Raw genomic sequence first — 21,854 nt, forward strand, 5'->3', positions numbered from 1 at the left:
TAAGAGCAATTATTTCAAGGATGCCATGCTTTCGGAACAATTCTTTGTGCCTCGAAAGCTTTGGCCCAGATCATCAGTGGGGAGCTAGAATAGGGCTAGATCTCTGCTCCTCAGTAATAACTTTCTTCCCGCGCCACCCGCCTAAGCACATCGCCTAGTTTCAGAGTGGCAGCCGCACCCCCAAACGCAAAGTGCGGCGGCAGCTCACGGTGAGCCCCTTCTCCCGGACCCCCAGCGCGCCCCCCCCCGTCCTCGCCCCACCCCCGACCGGGAGCTACGACGGCAGGCGGACCGGGGCGATTCCCCGCCCCGTCCCGCCGCCGCACACGCCCCAGTCAGGGGGGCTGGTGGGGCGGGGTGGGGGGGACTGGGAGGCAGGCGGCCGCTAGTCCCCGCGACCCTTTTAAAGCGTCGTCAGTAAGGGCCGGGCATGATCAGTCTCGCGGGCGAGAGAGCTGCGCGAGGACCCTGGCGCCGAGAGCTGCCCTTGTTGGGTCAGCAGGTTGGCGCTGTGGGCCGAGGCTGGCGCTCCGGGCTCCCCGACGCCCCTTGCGACTCGCAGCCGCGCGCCTCCACTCCGCCGTACCTGCCCCGGGGGTCCCCATCATGCGCCCAGGCTAGCGAGCCTGGGGCCCAGCGCGGACTTGGGGCGCGCGACAGGCGTGCTGTCCGGTCCCACTGTCGGCATGCTGCGTCCGCTGCTGCTCGCCGCGCTCTGTCTTGCCGGCCGGCTCGGCCCGAGCGGCGGCTGCCAGCTGCCCTCCGAGTGGAGACCCCTGAGCGAGGGCTGCCGCGCAGAGCTGGCCGAGATCATCGTGTACGCCAAAGTGCTGGCGCTGCACCAGGAGGTGTACAGCATGTACAACTACCTGCCGTGGCAGTACGAGGCCAGCGATGGGGGGCTCTTCTACTCGGCCGAGATCGAGATGCTGTGCGACCAGGCGTGGGGCAGCATGCTGGAGGTGCCTGCGGGCTCCAGACTCAACCTCACGGGCCTGGGCTACTTCTCGTGCCATTCCCACACCGTGGTTCAGGATTACTCCTATTTCTTCTTCCTCAGGTGAGCCCGGCACCTCCTGCCACCACTACCTATTTGCATGACCCCCCGAGGTTACCGTTGTCAGCGGCCAGCTAGGAACTCCCATGGAATATTGTCTGTGCCAAATTCGAATAATCCGTAGACGCCGCTTCTTACTGTTCTTTATTTTCTCTCCGAGGTCTCTACAAAGATCCTCAGTACCTCTGGCTAAGGGTTGACTTAAAAAAAAAAAAAAAAAAAACAGGGATGATATCTGAGTTTAGAACACAGAAGAGTGTTTCCGGCAAAAGCTCGAAGTGGTTCCCAACAATCCCGTTTGACTCGTGTTTTTTCATCTAGCTTCAGAGGGAGCATCTTGGGCTGGTGAGAAAAAAGAAATCTCTGAAGTCAGACTGTTGGTGGAATCCCGGCTCTGCCCTTCCAAACTGTAATTTTGAACAAGTTACTTGCATTCTCAAGAACCGGAATATCTTCACTTTTATAATGTGAGAAACAAGGTTGCTTGAGACTAAAATACAATAACCTATGCAAAGTGCCTGCTGCAGGGTAGGTGCATAACAAATGTGAGTTCACTTTCTCCTTTCTCCGCCCACTTAAATGCCAAAATGTGAAGCGTATGGAATACAGCCCAGCTGTCTTCTTATTTCACCGTCTTATATCAGCTGCCAACAGATCCCAATGCCAGGTTATTCCAAGTAACAAAGGTTTATTGGCGCCTTGGTGGCGAAGTGGTTAAGAGCTTGGCTGCTATCCAAAAGATTGGCTGATCAAATCCACAAGCCGCTCCCTGGAAACCCTATAGGGCAGTTCTACTCTGCCCTCTAGGGTCGCTATGAGTCAGAATCAACTCCAAGGCAATGGGTTGGTTTGTTTGTTTTGTTTTGTTTTGTTTTGGCTCGATATAAGATTCTAGCTCACAGCGCTGTGAAGAGCATAAAGGTGAATCAGGCTGATTCTAGACCACTGGGATCTGGTGAAGTTCCATGAAAGTTGCCTGTCGTCCAGATGGAATGTATGTGCGTATGAATTCAGTCAATGGGTTCTACTGAAGTTTGAAACAGAACAGCAGATGGAACCCTAAATTCATTGGTTGCCTCCAGTTGAATTAGGAGAGTGATACAGAGTAACAAAATGGAATCTAACATATATATCAAGATAGTGAGTGAATTAAACCAATGTTAGTGTGATTGAAAATATTTCCAGTCTCTCCATTCTGGGAAGCAGCAGAGTAAGGGTATTTGGAAAGGCTGTGACCTACGTCTGCAGATTCACATTTAGCTCTTGAGATTTCTGATCGCTCTGAGAAAGAAAACAGTTAAGTTCCACTGGGGGGTGTTCATAAGCTCCTGGCAACACATGTTTTCCATATTCAAGCCAGAAAATCTAAGTTTAGAATGCATACCTGCTTTGTGTTGGCTTGCGTGGTTTAGCTAAATTAAGTAATAAATTTTTTAATTGTCAGGCAAGTGTAGTTTCCAAACAATGTCAGCAGGGACTGAGATGTACGCTTCTTGATACAGAGAAACTTAACTAACTCAGATTCCTCATGTTTTTATTTAGGAAAAATACTGAGAACCTGGCTATAAAAATATTCAACAATGAAACTTTTTTTTCCAAAGAAAAAAGTTTCCAAGTGTTTAAGCAGACATTATTTTATTCTTTTTTATCACGAAAAACAATTTTGTCCAATGTCTCTGTGGTGTTCAGCCAACTCTTTCATCTTTTGCTCTGACATATTTACAAAGAGTTAGGGTAGAAATAGAGTCAAACAGTAGCCTGACAGATTTCCATTTCACAGGGCTGTCTTACCCTGAAGTGTGTTAACAACTGCATACAAATCATTCCTCCTCTGTTACTCTGGGGCCCACTGAGATGAGAGCAGGCTCTGGTCAGTGTTACGGGGAAAAGTGGCGGTAGAGATTCCCTGTGAGCCCTTCACGCCTCCTTTGAGCTGGAGTGTAACTTCCATCTTTCTTTTCCTTTTCATGACTTCTTTATCTTTATAACTAGCTATGTACACTAAGGTTCTGTAAAAATGTTAAGTAATATTTATACTGCACTCACTCTTTGCCAAGTACTTGACTTATTTACATACATTTTCTAGGGCAATCCTTAGAACACCACCAAGAAGTAGGTGCTATTATAATTCTCTTTTTACAGATTGGAATATTGTGGTTTAGAGAATTTAAGAAATTTGTTTCATATCATACAGGACATAAGTGTTCTGGTAGTACTTGAACCTGGGTCATTACAACAGGCCATCCTTTCACCAAGAAACAATCTTTTTATGAGAAGGATGGTCCTTTGGGAGACAATACAAGTAGACAAATGCACATAACATGCATATGTACACACATACACTTTCCCCTACTTCACCCAAACTCTTCTTTTTGAAAACCTTAAGAACAGACTCCTATAGTGTGAGGCAGAATCAGATATACTGGCTTCTCTAATGAGAACCGTGCAAGACTGTCTTGTAATTGGCAAGACTGTCGCAGTCTCCTATGACTCTTGCTTGAACCGTTATACACCATGGGTGTCCAGTTTACATCTCTGTTTTTTTTTTAATTCCCCATTAGGATGGATGAAAATTATAACCTGTTGCCTCATGGGGTCAATTTTCAAGATGCCATCTTTCCAGACACTCAAGAGAACAGAAGGATGTTTTCCAGCCTTTTCCAGTTTTCAAACTGTTCTCAAGGGCAGCAGCTGGCGACTTTCTCCAGTGACTGGGAGATCCAGGAAGACAATAGGGTAAGAATTGGCTGTACCCAGTGCCATAGCAAAATAATAGAATAGCTACATCTTATGTGGATTTTGTGACCAAAGGAGTCTAGAATACTCTTTCAAAAACCCAAACCTAAGAGTATTGTTCTCCCCCTCTCTTTCTCTTCCTCTCTCCCAGCAGTTAAAAACCAGTTCATAAACCTTGAATTCCAGAGGCTTTACTGTTTGATAGGGGATTCTTCACAAAGTAAGGGAACAAGATAGGATCGGGGTTGGCACACTGCCTCAGTTTCCTCTTCTGTAAAATAGGGACAATAGGAGCACCTCCCTCTTAGGGTGATGCAGTATGATTAAATATGTAAAAAAGGTAAATATGTAAAGCCCTTAGTATAGTGCTTGACAGAGTAAGCACTCAGTAAGTGTGAACTATTATTGTTATTATTATTATCGACAACATAGGACTCTATAAGGAATTTTCTTAAAAGAAAGAAAATGTCCTGAAGGAAAATGACATAAAATAACTGTCATAGTTAACATTTCTATGGTGCTTACTATAGTTGTTAAGACCTGGAGGTATGGGGTGGCCAAGCTGGTTGTGGAATATAAGGATCAGGATTATTTGGGGTATGAAAATGTAAAAGGGATCATCCAGTCTGGGGCAGATGCCAGAGTTGCGGGAACATTTTGAGGATCGTCATTTTACCAAAGCAATGGCATTGTCACAACTGAGTTCATATGATAGTGGGGCCAGGGCAGTCTAGGCTTAATGTGGGATGATGGCCCATCACTCTCAGTCTCAGTCCCAATTCGAGACGTTTTTAGGGCAATGTGACAGACTTGAAGAGAGTTCCAGTGTGGGAATGTGGGTATCACATGGAATAAAGACCTTGTATGAGTAAATGGGAGTCTTGGTGGCACAGCCCCTGGATGGTGCAAATGGTTTAATGCGCTTGGCTGCTAACCGAAATGCTGGAGGTTCAAGTCCACCCAGAGATGCCTCCGAAGAAAGGCCTGGTGATCAACTTCCAAAACACCAGCCACTGAAAACCCTGTGGAGCAAAGTTCTACTCTGACACACATGCACATGGGATCATCATGAATCAGAGTCTACTTGACAGCACTGGTGTAGGTTAATGAACCAATTTGCACATTTTAGGTGCTCCCTTCTTTCCACTAACCTGTGAAGAGTTTGAGGGAAATGCCTTTCTCTTGTCTGGTGGGTTGGCCTAGGGCAGCTGCCTATTCTTCCAAACCTCCTTATCTTCTGCCAGAAGGGAAATTATTTATTCTTCTCTGACAGTATCAAGAGGTTCTTTCCTTAGGCCGATGCTATTGACAGCAATCTAGACTCCTCTAACCCTGCCTCCATGGTTTACCTGAATTTTTCAAACCCTATGTATTTTGCTCCCAACATGGTTCTAAGCATCTGTTGTGTTTTTTACCCCCTCTTGGTCTTTACCATTGCCTACTCCATATTGAATTGGACTCACCAAGCCTAAGCCTGAGTCTCCCAAGCCTAAGTCATAGGTGTATCCCAAGTGAATCCTTTTTAGGCTCAGCCCTTTGGTTCTCTGTTTTGTGGGAGTTTTGCTTATCCTGCTAAACCCTTGATAACCATGGATTTCTATCAAGAGATTAGATATTATTTCAAAAATACCTTTGTAGCTTAGCCCAAGAACTCTTTAGCTATATAATTTATTAGCCCTATGTTTGCATAATGAAGCTGTTAACATTTCCCTGGAATTAGATTTTCCATCATTTGAAAAAAATAGAACAGTAGGACCCATGGAGAATTGTTTTAGTGTGAAGGCAGCCCTATTTCTGTTGTTCAGATGTTGATCCTGGGGAGAATTCCTTTTCATTTCCCTTTAATCACCCTGGCCTCTTAGATAACAAACTGTGGGAGTGCTACATTGTTTTGAGGAAGAGTCAACAGCTTCAGGGTAGGAAAATAATTGTTCCAGATTGCTGAGCTGGTGTGCTGCCAAATTTAGAAGTTATATCTGAGATATCCTGCACTTCTCAACACCTTTGCTCTTTTCATTTTTATTCCCTGCCCACTTTGAAAAGCACCGCATTAGAGCTAAATTAAAGCAGCTAATTAGTGTTAAACTTAATTTTAAACTGAAATTGAATTTATTTTGAAGAATTTTATGATGCTCCTTGAGATATTTCTACCTCCTCTGGAGCAATGAAAGCAATTGTTGAATGGAAGTTTTCAGAGTTAATGCAGAACTGTAGACAATTACTTACTCGGTTCCTTCTTCAAAAGAAGCTGAAAATTCTCTCATTTTTCTGTGTGAAGGTAAGCATTGTGTTATCTATCCTACCCAGGATGAAGACCTCATGCTATGTCAGAAGCAGCCTGTACTTTTTCCTGTGTGGTGTTCCTCAGTCTTAGGTGGATCAGAAGAGCTAGCTGTCCAGGGCACTTTGTTCTGTAGAAATAGGTGTTAGGAGACTTTCTGTTAATCAGAACAGACGAATCCACCACATGTTCTGGGACCGGATATGAATGGCCCTCGACTTGGCACAAGTGTATTTTTGCCTTTCTTGTATCACGTGGTGTATGTTAAAGTACAGATCCTGCAGGAACATTCCTGAGCTCTTATACTTCGCACTGTTTATGCTGTTGCTCTCTAAGCTTCCACTCAGCTTGGACAGTGGGTCCAGATTGTCATTATGAAGAGCACATTTCTCTGATAAACAGCCAGTCGCTGTCAAGTGGGTTCTGACTCATGGCGACCCCATGTGTGTCAGAGTCAAACCATGCTCCATAGGGTTGTCAATGACTGATTTTTCAGTAGTAGATCACCAGGCTTTCTTCTGAGGTGCCTCCAGGTGAACTCTAACCTCCAGCCTTTCAATTAGCAGTCGAGCATGTTAACCATTTGCACCACCCAGGGACTCCTAAAAAATACTCCTCACTTTCTTTGTCTGGGAGGATCACATGAATCTGGGACTCCAGAGTCAATCCAGAGGTTAAGAACTGGAACAGGGAAGAAGTTTGGCAGAAAACTTTTGTGATCCACTCTCAGAGGGACATTCAGCCCAGTCCTTGGCAGCAAAATCCTCCCACTTCTCAGTCCCTTACCAATGCCTTTCCAACTTTGGATATCCCATCCATACCTTGATAAATAGAAACACAATCTTGCTTTCAAAAGTTGCCAAGAAGTCAGCAGTGTTACTAAGTGCCTTTCTGGTTCGGTGTCATGGTGTTAATGGGACTTTGGGGATGTCTTTGGCAAGTTGGCATATCCACCAGATTTACTGGCAGAGTTCTTTCCAGACCAGCCAAGGACATTTTTCCTTCTTCTGTTCTCTCCTGCTGGGATAGTGTAACAGTCAAAACAGAAGTTGGATATTTTCCCCTTTGCAAGTCCTCTCCCCTGAGACTGAAACCCAGACTGACCCATACTCCCATCAATCTGTCATAAAATGTGATGGGATAGAAACAGAGTCTGTGAAGGTCCTGCTGCCATCACTTTCTTTTTCCTTTTTTGGATTTGGGGAGGAAGATGTGGGAGCTGTTATTCCTCCAGCTGCATTAGAAGGAGTGTAAGCTTTTAACTGGAAGCTCTAGATTGGCTCTGCGATTTCCAGATGAATGGCATCCAGTTGATCCTTTAATTTCTCATGACTTCATTTTTCTCATGTGTAAAATGGGGCTAATGATAGATAAACTGGCTAAGATTGTTGTAAGGATTAAATTAGAAGGTATATTTGGAAGCAGTTCTGTAAACTATAAACTGTTGGGGTCAGGGGAGATTATAGCAATCCAAAGAAAGAGGAAAATCTGTGCAAAGGGCCTATGGTGGGAAGGTACATTGTGCCTTTTGAGGAGATGAAAGCAAGCACCTATGGCTGTATTTGGAGTCCTTGGGTAGCACAAATGGTTAAGTGCTTGACCACTAGCTGTAAAGTTGACAGTTCGAACCCACCCAGAGACACCTCAGAAGACAAGTCTGGCTTGTCTTCTGAAAGATCACAGCCTTGAAAACCTTATGGAGCAGTTCTACTCTGCATGCATAAGGTCACCATGAGTCAGAATTGACTTGACAGCAACTAACAACAACAATAACATGACTATATTTAAGAGAGTGAGCAAGAAAGTTGAAGCAAGAGCGTTAGGCAGGGGCTAAACCATGCAGGGATTGATAGGTCATGGACTTGTCCTGATGATCAAGGGGTGGGGGGAGAATATATCAAGAAGGATTTGTAATCAACAGAGCCAAAAGTTGCTGAGAAGTCAAATAAGATGAGGACTGAAGAGTGACTACTTGACTTTGGTGGCCTCAAAAAGGACAGTTTGCATAGAGTGAGGAAGTAGAATCTGAATTGTGATGGTAAGAGAAGTAAATGGCATGAGAGAATATGGAGATAGTGAGGACATTCACCTCTTTCAGGAAGTTTGGCTGTGAATGATTTAATATAGATAAGGTTGCAGGTGAAGGGAGCAGAAGGGTTGAGGGAGAGGTTATGTTTTGTTGAATTTAAAGATGGAAGTCATGCTGTCCAAACCATCTTGATTCTTGCTTTCCCACACTTTAGACACTGTGTACCCAAATAAACTAAACTACCTGAGGGGAGGGATATCTGTTTATTTACTGTTGTACATTAGGTGCGTTTTCATGATATTTTACATGTTTGTTAAATGAATGATGTCTCTCACCCAAGGAGCCCTGGGGCTTAAGTAAGCAGAGACTTTTTCTCTCTTTTTAATTTTTTAGATTAATTTTTAAAATGTACATATGGTAAAATCCCCTCTTTTGAATACAGTTCTATGAGTATTGACAAATGCGTAAAGTTGTGTAACCACAACCATAATCAAGATACAGAAAAGTTGTATCATTGCAAAAAAATCTCGCTTGTGCTGCCTCTTTGGGTCAAACCCTTCTCTCACCCTGAAGTCCTGCCAACCATTGATTTGTTTTCCATCACTATGTAGTTTTACCTTTTCTAGAATGTCATATAACTGGAATTATTCAATATGTTGCATTTTTTAGTTTGGGCTTCTTTTACTTAACACAATGCATTTGAAATTCATCCATGTTGTGTGTTCAACAGTTCACTCCTTTTTATTACTGAGATGTATTCCAGTGGATGGACGTCCTCCAGTTTTATTTATGCTTCACCACATTGAAGGACATTTAAGTTAGCTCCAGTTTTTGGCTATTGGAGCTGCTATAAACATCCATGTATAGATTTTTATGTGAAAATAAATTTTAATTTCTCTTAGATAAATACCTAGGAATGGGACTGCTGGGTCATAGGAGCCCTGGTGGTGCGGTGGTTAAGAGCTATGGCAAGCCACAGCTGCTAAACCAAAACGTCAGCAGCTTGAATCCACCAGCCAGTCCTTGGAAACCCTATGGAGCAGTTTTACTCTGTCCTATAAGGTCACTATGAGTTGAAATCGATTCGATGGCAACGGGTTTTTTTGGTTTATGGTTAGTATATGTTGAACTTTGTAAGAAACTGCCAAACCATTTTCCAAAGTGGCTGTATCATTTTATATTCCCATCAGCAAAGTATGAGAGTTCCATTTGCTGTGTATCCTCATCAGCACTTGGTATTGTCAGCTTAAAACTTTTTTTAAGACATTGGAATAGGTGTGTAATGGCATTTCATTATGGATTTAATATGCATTTCTCAAGTGACTACTGATGTTGAGCATCTTTTCAGCAACTACTGCTGCTGATTTGCCATCCGTGTATGTTCTTTGGTGAAGTGTCTGTTCCAATCTTTGCCGCCCTCTTTTTTTTTAAAAATTGTGCTTTAGATGAAAGTTTATAGCTCAAGTTAATTTCTCGTACGAAAATTTATACACGTATTGTTTTGTGACTTTAGTTGCAATCCCCACAATGTGACAGCACACTCCCCCTTTCCACCCCTGGGGTTCCCTGTATCCATTTGACCAGTTTCTGTCCCTTCCTGCCTTCTCATACTGCCTCCGACGGGAACCACCCATTTGGTCTCATGTATCTGATTGAACTAAGAAGCACACTCCTCATGTGTATTATTTTTCGTTTTATAGTCCTGTCTAATCTTTGTCTGAAGAGTGTTTTGCCCATTTTTTAATTGGGTTTCTTGTTTTCTTTATATATCCTAGGTACAAAATCTTGTCAAATATTTTCACCCAATCTGTGGCTTGCCTCTTCCTTCTTCTGTTCATTGCTCTTTGTCTTTCATAGAGAAGAAGTTTTTGTGAAATCCATTTTATCGGATTTTTTCTTTCTGGTGCTTTTGGTGTTGTGTCTAAGATTTTCTCTTATGTTTTCTTCTAAAACACTTATAGTTTTATGTTTTACATTTAGGTCTGTGATCCATTTTGAGTTAATTTTTATATAAGGTGTGAGGTATAGTTTGAGGTTCTTTTTACTTTTTGCATATGGACTGTTCTTCCAGCACTATTTGTTGAAAAGATCATCTTTTCTCCATTTAATTGCCTTTGAATCTTTGTCAAAAATCAATTGACTATATTTGTGGACCCTCTATTTCTGGACCCCCTGTTTTCTTCTGTTGATCTGTGTGTCTACCCTTTTAGCAATACCACACTGTCCTGATTATTGTAGCTTTATAATAAAATAGGACTTGTAATCAGGTAGTGTGAGTCTTCCAACTTTGTTCCTTTTCAAAATTGTTTGTACTATTTTAATTTCTTTGTCTAAGAAATTTTGGAAACAGTTTGTCAGTGTCAGCAAAAACTCTGCTAGTATTTTGAATGTAATTGCATTGAATATATAGATCAATTTGGGAGAGAATTAACATGTTTATAGCACTTCATCTTCCAATCCATGAACTCAGAGTATCTTTTCATTGATTTAGGTCTTCTTTGATTGCTTTCATCAATGTTTTATCATTTTCAGCACACAGATCCTGTTAGATTTATTCTTCAGCATTTTATATTTTTGGTGCTATATAAAATATTTTATATATTTGGTCAATGGCACTGTTTGAGAATTTTTATTTCTATTGTTAATTACTAGTATATAGAAATACAATTGATTTTTGTATTTTGACCTTGTAACTTGCAATCTTGCTAAACTCACTTATTAGGTCTAAGAACTTTTTGTAGATTCCATGGAATTTTCTATGTAAATAATCATATTATCAGTGAATAGAGATAGTTTTATTTCTTCCTTTCCAACTTGTATGCCTCTACATTTCTTTTTCTTATCTTATTGCCTTGGCTAGGACTTCCAGTTTGAGATTGCATAGGACTGATGAGATTGTGGAGAATGGTTATAATATCTTCTTTCAACTCTTTGATAAATCCAACATCTGGGTCATCTTAGGGTTGGTGTTAGTTGATTGTCTATCCGCTTAAGAAATTTTCAAATTTTCCTAGTTCTGTGTATGTCAAGTAAATTTGGATCATATACTGAGCATTTTGAATATTATGTTGTAAGACTCTGGTTCCTGTTAAAATACTATGGAGAATTTTGATTTTTTTTTTTTAAACAAGCAATCAATCCAGTTAGAGTTAGAACACAAATTCTGTCTTGCATTGTGTGGGTGATGGTTTCAATTTCAGTTGTTTTTTCAAAGCCTTTGCTATGTTGTTTGGGTATGCCCCTCCCAGGCACCACTCAGGGATTGCTCTGGGTCTTGGACAGTGGTTTATGTTATAGTTAGTTCTCTAGGCAATTGCTTTGCTTCTTTGGGTCTTTTCCACATACATGCTGCTCAGGGATGAGTTTGCAGTTTATGTCGGTTTATACACAGAATTAGGGGAATCCACTTTTCCAGTTCTCCTCTCTCTTGGATATTTCCCAGATTATCTACTTCCCTGGAGCCCCTTTTCTCAGTTCCTCAGCCTAAAATATCAGGTTTCTTTCAGGGTTTTAGTCTCCCATGCTGTCATGCAGTTCTGTGTGTCACTTGACATCTTGGAGGTAAGCTGGTAAGGGAAAAGAGAAAAAAGGATTGTGGATCCCTCCTACAGTCTTTGAACAACATGGGTCCCTTTTCTGGTTCCTCTGACCAGAGAGATGGGTTGCCTATGCTGCTGCCTCTCTTGTTCAAGACTGGCTTGTCCTTGGGGCAAGGCTGAGCGAGAAAAAAGAGAAGAGAAAAGCAAGGATTTCGCCCATGCTCTCTGGCACACTGGAACCCCTTTTATCCATCTTCTGTATGGAAATAGGGGATTTCATCTACATTTTTTTACTGCCTGTGTTCACTCTCTAGTTCCACAATTCAACCTACTCTCAGGCCAGGTTCCCATTGCCTCTACTTGTTTAGTTTTGAGTTCTCAAATAGTTGCTTTTTATATTATGTACAGAGATTTTAGTTGTACTAAGTGGGAGTCGTAGGCTATCATCAGCTTACTTTATCTCGACTGGCACTGGAAGTTGAGGCTTCTGTTTGACTGGACCCATTAAGGATATATGGTCAAGCTTGGGTAGAACATACAGCAGGGAGAAAAAGAGCAGTATTTGCTTTATTTTCTGATGAGTTGAAAGAAAATGGGAATGGAGAGAGGATCTGTGGTTTTATAAGTGAGGTTCAAGCCCCCAAAGTGAAGTTGTGTCAAGGAAATCAGAACTGAGTTCATACAAACCCTTCGTAAATAGCCGTGGAATTATTGGATTTAAAGTTATTCCTGGAAGTGTGCCAAGACAGTCTAGTCTGATGGATCATTTGTTCAAGAACGAAGATATTTGTCCTTTAGGGAGGAGGAGTATAGCTTCAATTCTTCAAGTATTTGAGCACCTGTTAAGTATTAATTTTCTGGTATTTATTCTTCTTTGATACTGTGCTAAAACTCAAAATGTAGAAGTTTTTTAAAAGTTAGTAGTAATGTAGAATATAAAACCGTTTAAATGAACTTTTTGTATTTCTACATTAAAATCCATTGATCTATCTTGCACTTAGAATGCGTCTTTTACTCATACATGATTTTATAAATTTATGCATTGCCCATTTGGAAAAAATTATTTCACTGAGTTATACAGATCTTCCACATGTAGACACATTTAATTATACAATATCAAAAATCCTATTTTTTAATACCACCATCAATCTCATCATTAAAGTCCTTAAACATTGACAAGCTGTCAAGCTCACAGTGGCAAATTTTCTAAAGTTTTCATTTTTGCTTACAATCTCAAATTTTATCATTGGCAATAAATACTGTCAGTTATTTTATTTGAAGTGATAGACTTTATTTCTTTTCAAGAAAATGGCTGTCAAATTATCAAATCTGAATAACTGGTTTGTCATTCATTCTTTCTAGTAAAAATAGTGTTTCATAAAGAAAGTGTTTTCGCTCGGAACTCAATCACAGAAATGCTTTTCCTTGAGATAGCTATTGTACTTCAGTATGCTACAGAAGTTCTTTTTGTGCACTTCTCATTTCTCCCTTCATACAGAGTATCGAGAATATGTGTATCCAAGAATCAGGATTTAATAAAAATAAAATAAAATTAATAAACTTTTATTGTTTATCAAGGCACATGGCAGGGAAAAATACAAGGACTACTAGTATAGTTTGGTGTCACTGCCTTGATTTGCACCAAGGTGCCAGCAGTTTTACTCACCTTTACTTTTGCATCAGCAGTGAAAATGTCAATACAGTGAAAGACAAATAACATCTTCATGTTATTATGAAAATGGTTTTGATCTCATGGACCCCTTGAAAGGGCCTTGAAGATCCTTAGGAATTTGCAGACTTTGCGAACCACTGCTCTAGACCAACTTGATGATGGGAGAATGGCAGAAGAGGAGTTGTTGCCTGAGCTCACCTCTTAAGCGTGGGAAAGATTTAACAGTCTGAGCAGAGGGGGTTGTGGGACCTCAGCATGGGCTCAGAATTTCAGAATGCCTTGCGTAACAATGGAACTTGGAATGGATTTAACAGTTGAGCTTCTAGTAATGAGAATAGTAAGAGGTTGCATAGGAAGGGCTTGGTCAGAATATGGAGGGCTGTAAATACCATTGGAAAGAATGCTGGGTTTAGGAGGCCAGGGTTTCTACCTGGACTGTGCCACTAACTAATGGTAACCTTGGGCAAATCAGTTCAGCACATAATTAATATGTGCTCAATAAATATTTTATTCATTTAAATTAAGCAGTTTCCTTCTCTGAAAAATGAAGGTGTTATATTTCTCTGAGGTTTCGATAAACAAGGTACAGTGATTCTATTCTTAATTTCAACTGAAGCTCAGGTAAGCTAAGTGGTATGTGGATAGACAGTGACAGGGTTGGAAGTAAGATCAATGTTATGGATTGAATTGTGTCCCTCCTCAAAATATGTTGACGTCCCAACCCCTGTACCTGTGAATGTGACCTTGTTTGGGGGAATAAGGTTTTCCTTTGCGGATGTTATCAATTAAGCTAATGAAGTTATACTGGAGTAGAGTGGATCCTAATCCTAATCTCTTCTTAGTGGCATCTTAGAAAAAGAGAAGGACAGACAGGGAAACAGTCACACACAGGGGATGATAGCATGTGAGTGTCCGTTTACAACCCAAGGAATGCCAAGAAACGGCCAGGGCTGCCGGAAGCTGAAAAAGACAAGGAAGGATCTTCCCCTAGAGCCAACAGAGAGAGAGAGAAATAAAGAGAAAGCGTAACCCTGCTGACGCCCTGCGTTCAGACTTCTAGCCTCCAGAAGTGTAAGAAAATAAATTTCTGTTCTTTAAAACCACACACTTCGTGGTATTTTGATATGGCACCATGAGGAAACGAAGAAACCAGGGTCTCCTGACCTGAGATTCCCGTTGTTTCTGCTCTCCCATCTTGTTAGCTACCTGATCTTCTGCCTGACAAAGCTGAGAGCTCTTCAGTTGACAGAGTAACTGTTACTTCCCTGACCTTTTCTTCCCTGACCCTGCTGATCTAGATTTTGTCCTCTGCTTATACCATTAGTGCACACTTATTTTTCTTTGTGGCACTTATCACAACTATAATTAAATGATGACTTGTGAACATATTGGTGTATAATTTATGTCCCCCAACCAGGATGTAAGCTGCATGTAAACACCTTCTTATTCATTGTTGTATTCTCAGTAGCCAGATTCTAGAGTGGATGGAGGCTTGTACTAGGAAGGTCGGAGTGGAGCTGCAGAGAAATGCTTAGACTCTGGATACATTTTGTAACTGGAGCTTTTCATGTGTCCTTCCAAGTTGTCCTTGATCATAGTCCACCCCTTTATTCCTGGTATAAGACATTTACTTTTTATCTTCTTCCTATATGGCCTTGGTGTCACCCGAGGTGTTGGGCAATACCAAAGTTTGGGAAGATTTGTATCTGAATTAATTAATACTTTGCCTTGTTAAAAATGAAGTTTTAAGGCGTTACTTTGCATCATGATAGGGCTTCAGAATGGATCCTGGGTTCTAACTCTGGCTCACCACCAACTCTGTCACTTTGGATGTCACTTAACCACTCTAAACTCAGTTTCCTTATGTGTAACATGGGTTGAATTATACCTACTATGATTAACTCATTGGGATACATTTAAAAAAAAAAAAAACCTGAAGTAACATGTTAAAAAGTATAAACTACTGGTTATATGTGAAGTGTCCGTGATGGTTCTCACACCCCCAAATATACCAGTTTTTCTTCATCCCATAGCTCCCAAGAGTGAGAATAAAGGTCTCTAGGCAGACAGATCTTTATTCCATCAACAAGGAATTTTGAGTACCCCCTACATTCTTAGTACTGTATCGGATATTATGGAGGATAGAGTAGAAGGATAACACCGGGTCTTTAAATTCAAGGAACTGAAGAGTTTACCCACATGGAAAAATGGGTACTTCTGCTGGGCCTTATGGGATGGGAAAGGTTTGGATAATGGAGAAGAGAGAAGATATTCAGACAGGAAAGAACGTGAATGAATATACAAAGGTGAGAGTGAAGGCGCATAAGTAAACAGTGGAGCTGCATGCTGTGGAATAGAGGGAAATACGGAGAATGGGGGCAGGTTCAAACTGGTGTTAATTCTGACTTGTTTTTGAGTGTAGGTGTTGTCGTTAGTTGCCATCAGGTCAGCTCTGACTCTTGGCCACCCCATGTACAACAGAACAAAACATTACTTGGTTCGATGCCATCTTCACAATTGTTGGTATGTTTGAATCCATTCTTGGGCCACTGTGTGTTTTGAGTACCTTCCTACCAGGGTTGGGGTGAGGGGCTTATCTTTCAGCTCTATATCAGACAATAGAGATACATAGAGCTTTCATTGGCTAATTTTCAGAAGTAGATCACCAGACTTTTCTTCTTAGTCTGGAAGCTCTTCTGAAACTTGTCTACCATGGGTGACCCTGTTGGTATTTGAAATACAGTGGCATAGCTTCCAGGATCACAGCAACACACAAGCCACCACAGTATGACAAACTGACAGCCAGGTGATGACCATCACTATATAGGTTTTTTTGCTTTTTTGTTTTTTTAAAAAATTTTATTTTATAATGATTATAGATTCACAAGAAGTTGCAAAGAAATGTACAGAGCAGTCCTGTGTACCAATCACCCATTCTCCTCTAATATTAACATCTTGTATGACTATAGTACAATATCAAACCCAGCTAATTGATATGAGTAAAATCCACAGAATTTATTCAGATTTTACCAGTTATACATGCAATCATTTATTTGTTAAACTCAATGCAATTTTATTGCATGTGTAACTTTGCTTAACCACTAAAACAATCAAGATACAGACTGTTCTATCACCACAGGCTCCCTCATGTTACCATTTTATAGGTGTACCGTCCTTACTCCTCTATCTCTAAACCCTGAAAACTACTAATCCATTCTCCATGTCTATAATTTTATATTTCCAGTGTTACATAAATAAACTATGACTCATCTGTCAGTTTGTCGTACTGCAGTGGCTTGCGTGTTGCTGTGATGCTGAAAGCTATGCCACCAGTATTTCAGATACCGACAGGGTCGCCCCTGGTGGACAAGTTTCAGCAGAGCTTCCAGACTAAGGCAGACTAGAAAGAAAAGGCTGGTGATGTACTTCTGAAAATTAGCCAATGAAAGCTCTGTGTATCTCTACTCTCTGAGAGAGAGCTGGAAGATGAGTCCCCCTAGGTTGGAAGGCTCAAAATACACAGTGGCCACAAGAATAGACTCAAACATATCAACAGTTGTGAAGAAGTTGGCCAGTGAAAACCTTATGAATAGTAGCGAAACATTGTCTGATATAGTGCCAGAAGATGAGCCCCTCAGGTTGGAAGCCACTCAGAATACGACTGGAGAAGAGCTGCCTACTCAAAGTAGAGTAGCCCTGAATGACTTAGATGGAGTAGAGCTTTTGGGACCATCATTTGTTGATGTGTCACAACTCAAAATGAGAAGAAACAGCTGCAAACATCCATTAATAATCGCTACGTGGAATGTACGAAGTATGAATCTAGGAAAATTGGAAATTATTAAAAATGGAATGGAACACTTGAAGATTGATATCATAGGCATTAGTGAGCTGAAATGGGCTGGTATTGGCCACTTTGAATCAGACAATCATATGGTCTACTATGCCGAGAGTGATAAATTGAAGAAGAACGGTGTCACATTCATTGTCAAAAAGAACATTTCAAGATCTATCCTGAAGTACAAGTCTGTCAGCGATAGTATAATATCTACACACCTACAAGGAAGACTAGTTAATATGACTGTTATTCAAATTTACGCACTAACCACTAATGCCAAAGATGAAGAAACTGAAGATTTTTTACCAACTTCTGCAGTCTGAAATTGATCAAACATGCAGTCAACATGCATTGATAATTACTGGTGATTGGAATGCAAAAGTTGGAAACAAAGAAGGATCAGTAGTTGGAAAATATGGCGTTGGTGATAGAAACGACACCAGAGATAGCCTGATAGAATTTTGCAAGACCAATGACCTATTCACTGGAAATATCTTTTTTCAACAACATAAATGGCAACTATACACGTGGACCTCGCCAAATGGAATATACAGGTGTCAAATCAACTACCTCTGTCGAAAGAGACAATGAAGAAGCTCAATATCATCAATCAGAACAAGACCATAAATTGCTCATATGCAAGTTCAAGTTGAAGCTGAAGAAAATTAAAACAAGTTCATGAGAGCCAAAGTACAACCTTGAGTACATCCCACCTGAATTTAGAGAACATCTCAAGAATAGATTTGAACACTAATGACTGAAGACCAGAGGAGTTGTGGGATGACATCAAGGACATCATACATGAAGAAAGCAAAAAGTCATTAAAAAAGACAGGAAAGAAGAGACCAAACTGAATGTCAGAAGAGACACTGAAACTTGCTCTTGAATATAGAGTAGCTAAAGCAAATGGAGAAAACCCTGGTGGTGTAAAGCAAATGGAAGAAATGAGGAAGTAAAAGAGCTGAACAGAAAATTTCAAAGGGCGACTCGGGAAGACAAAGTAAAGTATTATAATAAAATATGCAAAGACTAGGAGTTAGAAAACCAAAATGGAAGAACACACTTGGCATTTCTCAAGCTGAAAGAACTGAAGAAAAAAGTCAAGCCTTGAGTTGCAATAGTAAAGGAGTGTGTGGGTAAATATTGACCAATGCAGGAAACATCAAAAGAAGATGGAAGGAATACACAGAGTCACTATGCCAAAAAGAATTGGTTGACATTCAGCCATTTCAGGAGGTAGCATATAATCAAGAACCAATGGCACTGAAGGAAGAAATCCAAGCTGCAGTGAAGGCATTGGCAAAAACAAGGCTCCAGGAATGCAACAAAGGGATGCAACACTGGAAGCACTCACTTGTTTATGCCAAGAAATTTGGAAGATAGCTGTCTGGCCAACCAACTGAAAGAAATCCATTCCAAAGATTTGTGCCCATTGCAAAGAAAGGTGATCCAACAGAATAGGGAAATTATTGAGCAATATCATTAATATCACATGTGAGTAAAATTTTCCTGAAGATAATTCAAAAGCCGTTGCAATAGTACATCAACAGGGAACCACCAGAAATTCAAACTGGATTCAGAAGAGGATGTGGAACAAGGGATATCATTGCTGATGTCAGATGGATCTTGGGTAAAAGCAGAGAATACCAGAAAGATGTTTACCTGTGTTTTATTGACTATGCAAAGTCATTCAACTGTGTGGATCAGAACGAATTATAGATAATATTGCAAAGAATGGGAATTCCAGAAAACTTAATTGTGCTCATGCGGAACCTGTACATAGACCAAGGGGCAGTCATTCAAACAGAACAAGGGAATACTGTGTGGTTTAAAGTCAGGGAAGTTGTGTGTCAGCGTTTGTATCCTTTCACCATACTCATGAAATCTGTATGCTGAGCAAATAATCCGAGAAGCTGGACTATATGAAGAAGAACGTGGCATGAGGATTGGAGGACGACTGTTCAACAACCTGCTATATGCAGATGGCACAACTTTGCTTGTTGAAAGCCAAGAGGACTTGAAACACTTACTGATGAAGATCAAAGACATACAGCCTGCAGATCAAAGATTATACCTTAACATAAAGAAAACAAAAATCCTCACAACTGGACCAATAAGCAACATCATGATAAACGGAGAAAAGATTGAAGTTGTCAAAGATTTCATTTTTCTTGAATCCACAATTAAAACCCATGGAAACAATAGTCAAGAAATGAAAGGACATATTGCATTGGGTAAATCTGTTGCGAAAGACCTCTTGAAAGTGTTAAAAAGCAAAGATGTCACCTTGAGGACTAAGGTGCACCTGACCCAAGCCATGGTATTTTCAGTCACCTCATATGCATGCAACAGCTGGACAATGAATAAGGAAGACCAAAGAAGAATTGATGCATTTGAATTATGGTGTTGGTGAAGAATATTGAATATACCATGGACTGCTAGAAGAACAAACAAGTCCGTCTTGGAAGAAGTACAGCCAGAGAGCTCCTGGGAAGCGAGAATGGCAACACTTCATCTCGGGTACTTTGGACATGTTATCAGGAGGGACCAGTCCCTGGAGAAGGACATCATGCTTACTAGAGGGTCAGTGAAAAAGAGAAAGACCCTCAACAAGATGGATTGACACAGTGGCTGTAAAAATGGGCTCAAAGATAGCAATGATTGTGAGGATGGCACAGGACCAGGCAGTGTTTTGTTCTGTTGTACATAGGGTAGCTATGAGTCAAAACCAACTCGAATGCACCAAGGAACAACAACAACATATAAATAAAGCCATACAGTATGTAACCTCTTCAGGTTGGTTCTTTTCGTTCAGCATAATTTATTTGAGGTCAATCCAAGTTGTTGCAGTTTTTTATTGTTGAGTAATATTCATGGTATGGCTATGCCAGTCTGTTTAATCATTCATCCATTGAAGAACATTTGGATGTTTTCCAGTTTTTAGCTATTATGAATAAAGCTACTGTGAACATTCCTGTATAGGCTTTTGCATGGATATACATTTTCATTTCCCTGGGGTAAATGCCCAAGAGTGCAATTGCTGGGTCATATGGTAAATTCATTTTTCATTTTAATAGAAATTTCCAAACTCTTATCCAAAGTATTTGTACCATTTTACATTTCCACCAGCGATGTGTGATAATCCAGTTTTCTGCATCGTCATCAGATCCATGTGTTATCCCTATTTTTTATTTTAGCCATTTTAATAGGTGTGTAGTTATATCTCATTGTGGTTTTAATATTTTTCTATTTTTTATTGAGATGTAATTTATGTACCACAAAATTCACCTTTTAAATAGTACAATTGAGAATTTTTTAGTATATTCACAAGGTTGTACAACCATCACGACCGTCTAATTCCAGAACATACTCATCACTCCAAAAAGAAATCCTGTAAAGAATGACAGTATAGCACTTTTTGCCTGATGAATAATTCCACTGTGAATATTTGTGTACAAGTGTTTGTGTGGACATATGTTTTCATTTCTCTTGGATATATAACTAGGATTGGAATTGCTGGGTCATATGGTAACTCTATGTTTAGCCTTTTGAGGAACTGTAAGACTCATTTCCAAAGTGGTTGCACTGTTTTACATCCCCATCAGCAGTGTATGAGGGTTCCAATTTCTCCACATGCTTGCCACACTTGTTATTGTCTTTTTTTTTTTTTAATTTTATTTTGCTTTAGGTGAAAATTTTGATTATGGCCATTCTAGCGGGTAGTAGTTCTATTCTGTCCTATAGGGTTGCTATGGGTCAGAATCGACTGGATGGCAACAGGTTTGGTTTTGGTTTGATTAGTGGGTGTGAAGTGGTATCTCACTGTGGTTTTGATTTGCCTTTCCTGATGACTAATGATGTTGAACACCTTTTCGTATGCTTATTGACCACTGTATACCTTCTTTGGAGAAATGTCCATTCATTCATTCATTCATTTTTTAATAAAATTATTTTATTTTATTTCTTTGTAACTCTTGATATTAGACCCTTGTCATACATATGATTTGCAGATATTTTCTCTCATCCTGTGAGTGGTCTTTTTCACTGTGGTTTTAATTTGTATTCCCCTAATGGCTAATTATGTTGATCATCTTTTCACCTGCATATTTGCCATCTGTGTGGCCTCTTCGGTGAAATGTCTATTCATTGTATTTTGTCCATTTTTGCCATTTATTTTTACTAGAGCCTTGGCTGTAGACCTTTCCCTTAATGGTATAAGTTAAAAGTTTTTAATCTTTCCTTTGTAGTAGTATTAGTTTGAGGCAGAGACACAAACATTAAGCTACCCATAGCTATAGGTTTTGATGCCTGCTGGGTCAGCTCTCATTTTGAAAACTGCTGATAATCACGTGATCTCCCACGACTCTGTTTCTCCATCAACAGTAGGTCATTGTGGGTTAGAATTTGGCTTAACTAAAATCAGAGTTTTTAAAATAGGCAATTAGTACTTCAGTCCCATGGAATGCCTTATAGATGCTGTCAGTTGTCACACTTGTGCCAAAAAATCAAAAGTCAGGAGCAGAAAAAGTTTTCTTTCTAGTTTGTTGAAGAGGCTTCACTGGGAGGCCTCATTTCTTACTTTATTTTTATGTCTTTTATTATATAACTAAGTTCACCCTTCTGTCCCCAAGCCATCCCATAGTGCCTCAGTACATGAGTAACTGAGGTGGAAGGGGAGGGAATCAGAAAGGAGCCTGGCCCT

General features: G+C 40.4%; 1 protein-coding gene across 1 annotated transcript in view; it reads left to right on the forward strand.

Annotated features, from left to right (window-relative positions):
* The first annotated feature begins 686 nt into the window (after positions 1-686).
* The window catches only part of CCDC3 (coiled-coil domain containing 3), a 116,042-nt gene continuing 94,874 nt past the window's right edge, over positions 687-21,854 (forward strand). The window contains exons 1-2 of the mRNA XM_004379681.1: positions 687-1,060; positions 3,619-3,793. Of these exons, the coding sequence (XP_004379738.1) occupies positions 687-1,060; positions 3,619-3,793 (549 nt within the window). The remainder of the gene's footprint in view (positions 1,061-3,618; positions 3,794-21,854) is intronic.

Source organism: Trichechus manatus, unplaced genomic scaffold (genome assembly GCF_000243295.1).
Source record: "Trichechus manatus latirostris isolate Lorelei unplaced genomic scaffold, TriManLat1.0 scaffold00067, whole genome shotgun sequence".
Taxonomy (NCBI): domain Eukaryota; kingdom Metazoa; phylum Chordata; class Mammalia; order Sirenia; family Trichechidae; genus Trichechus; species Trichechus manatus.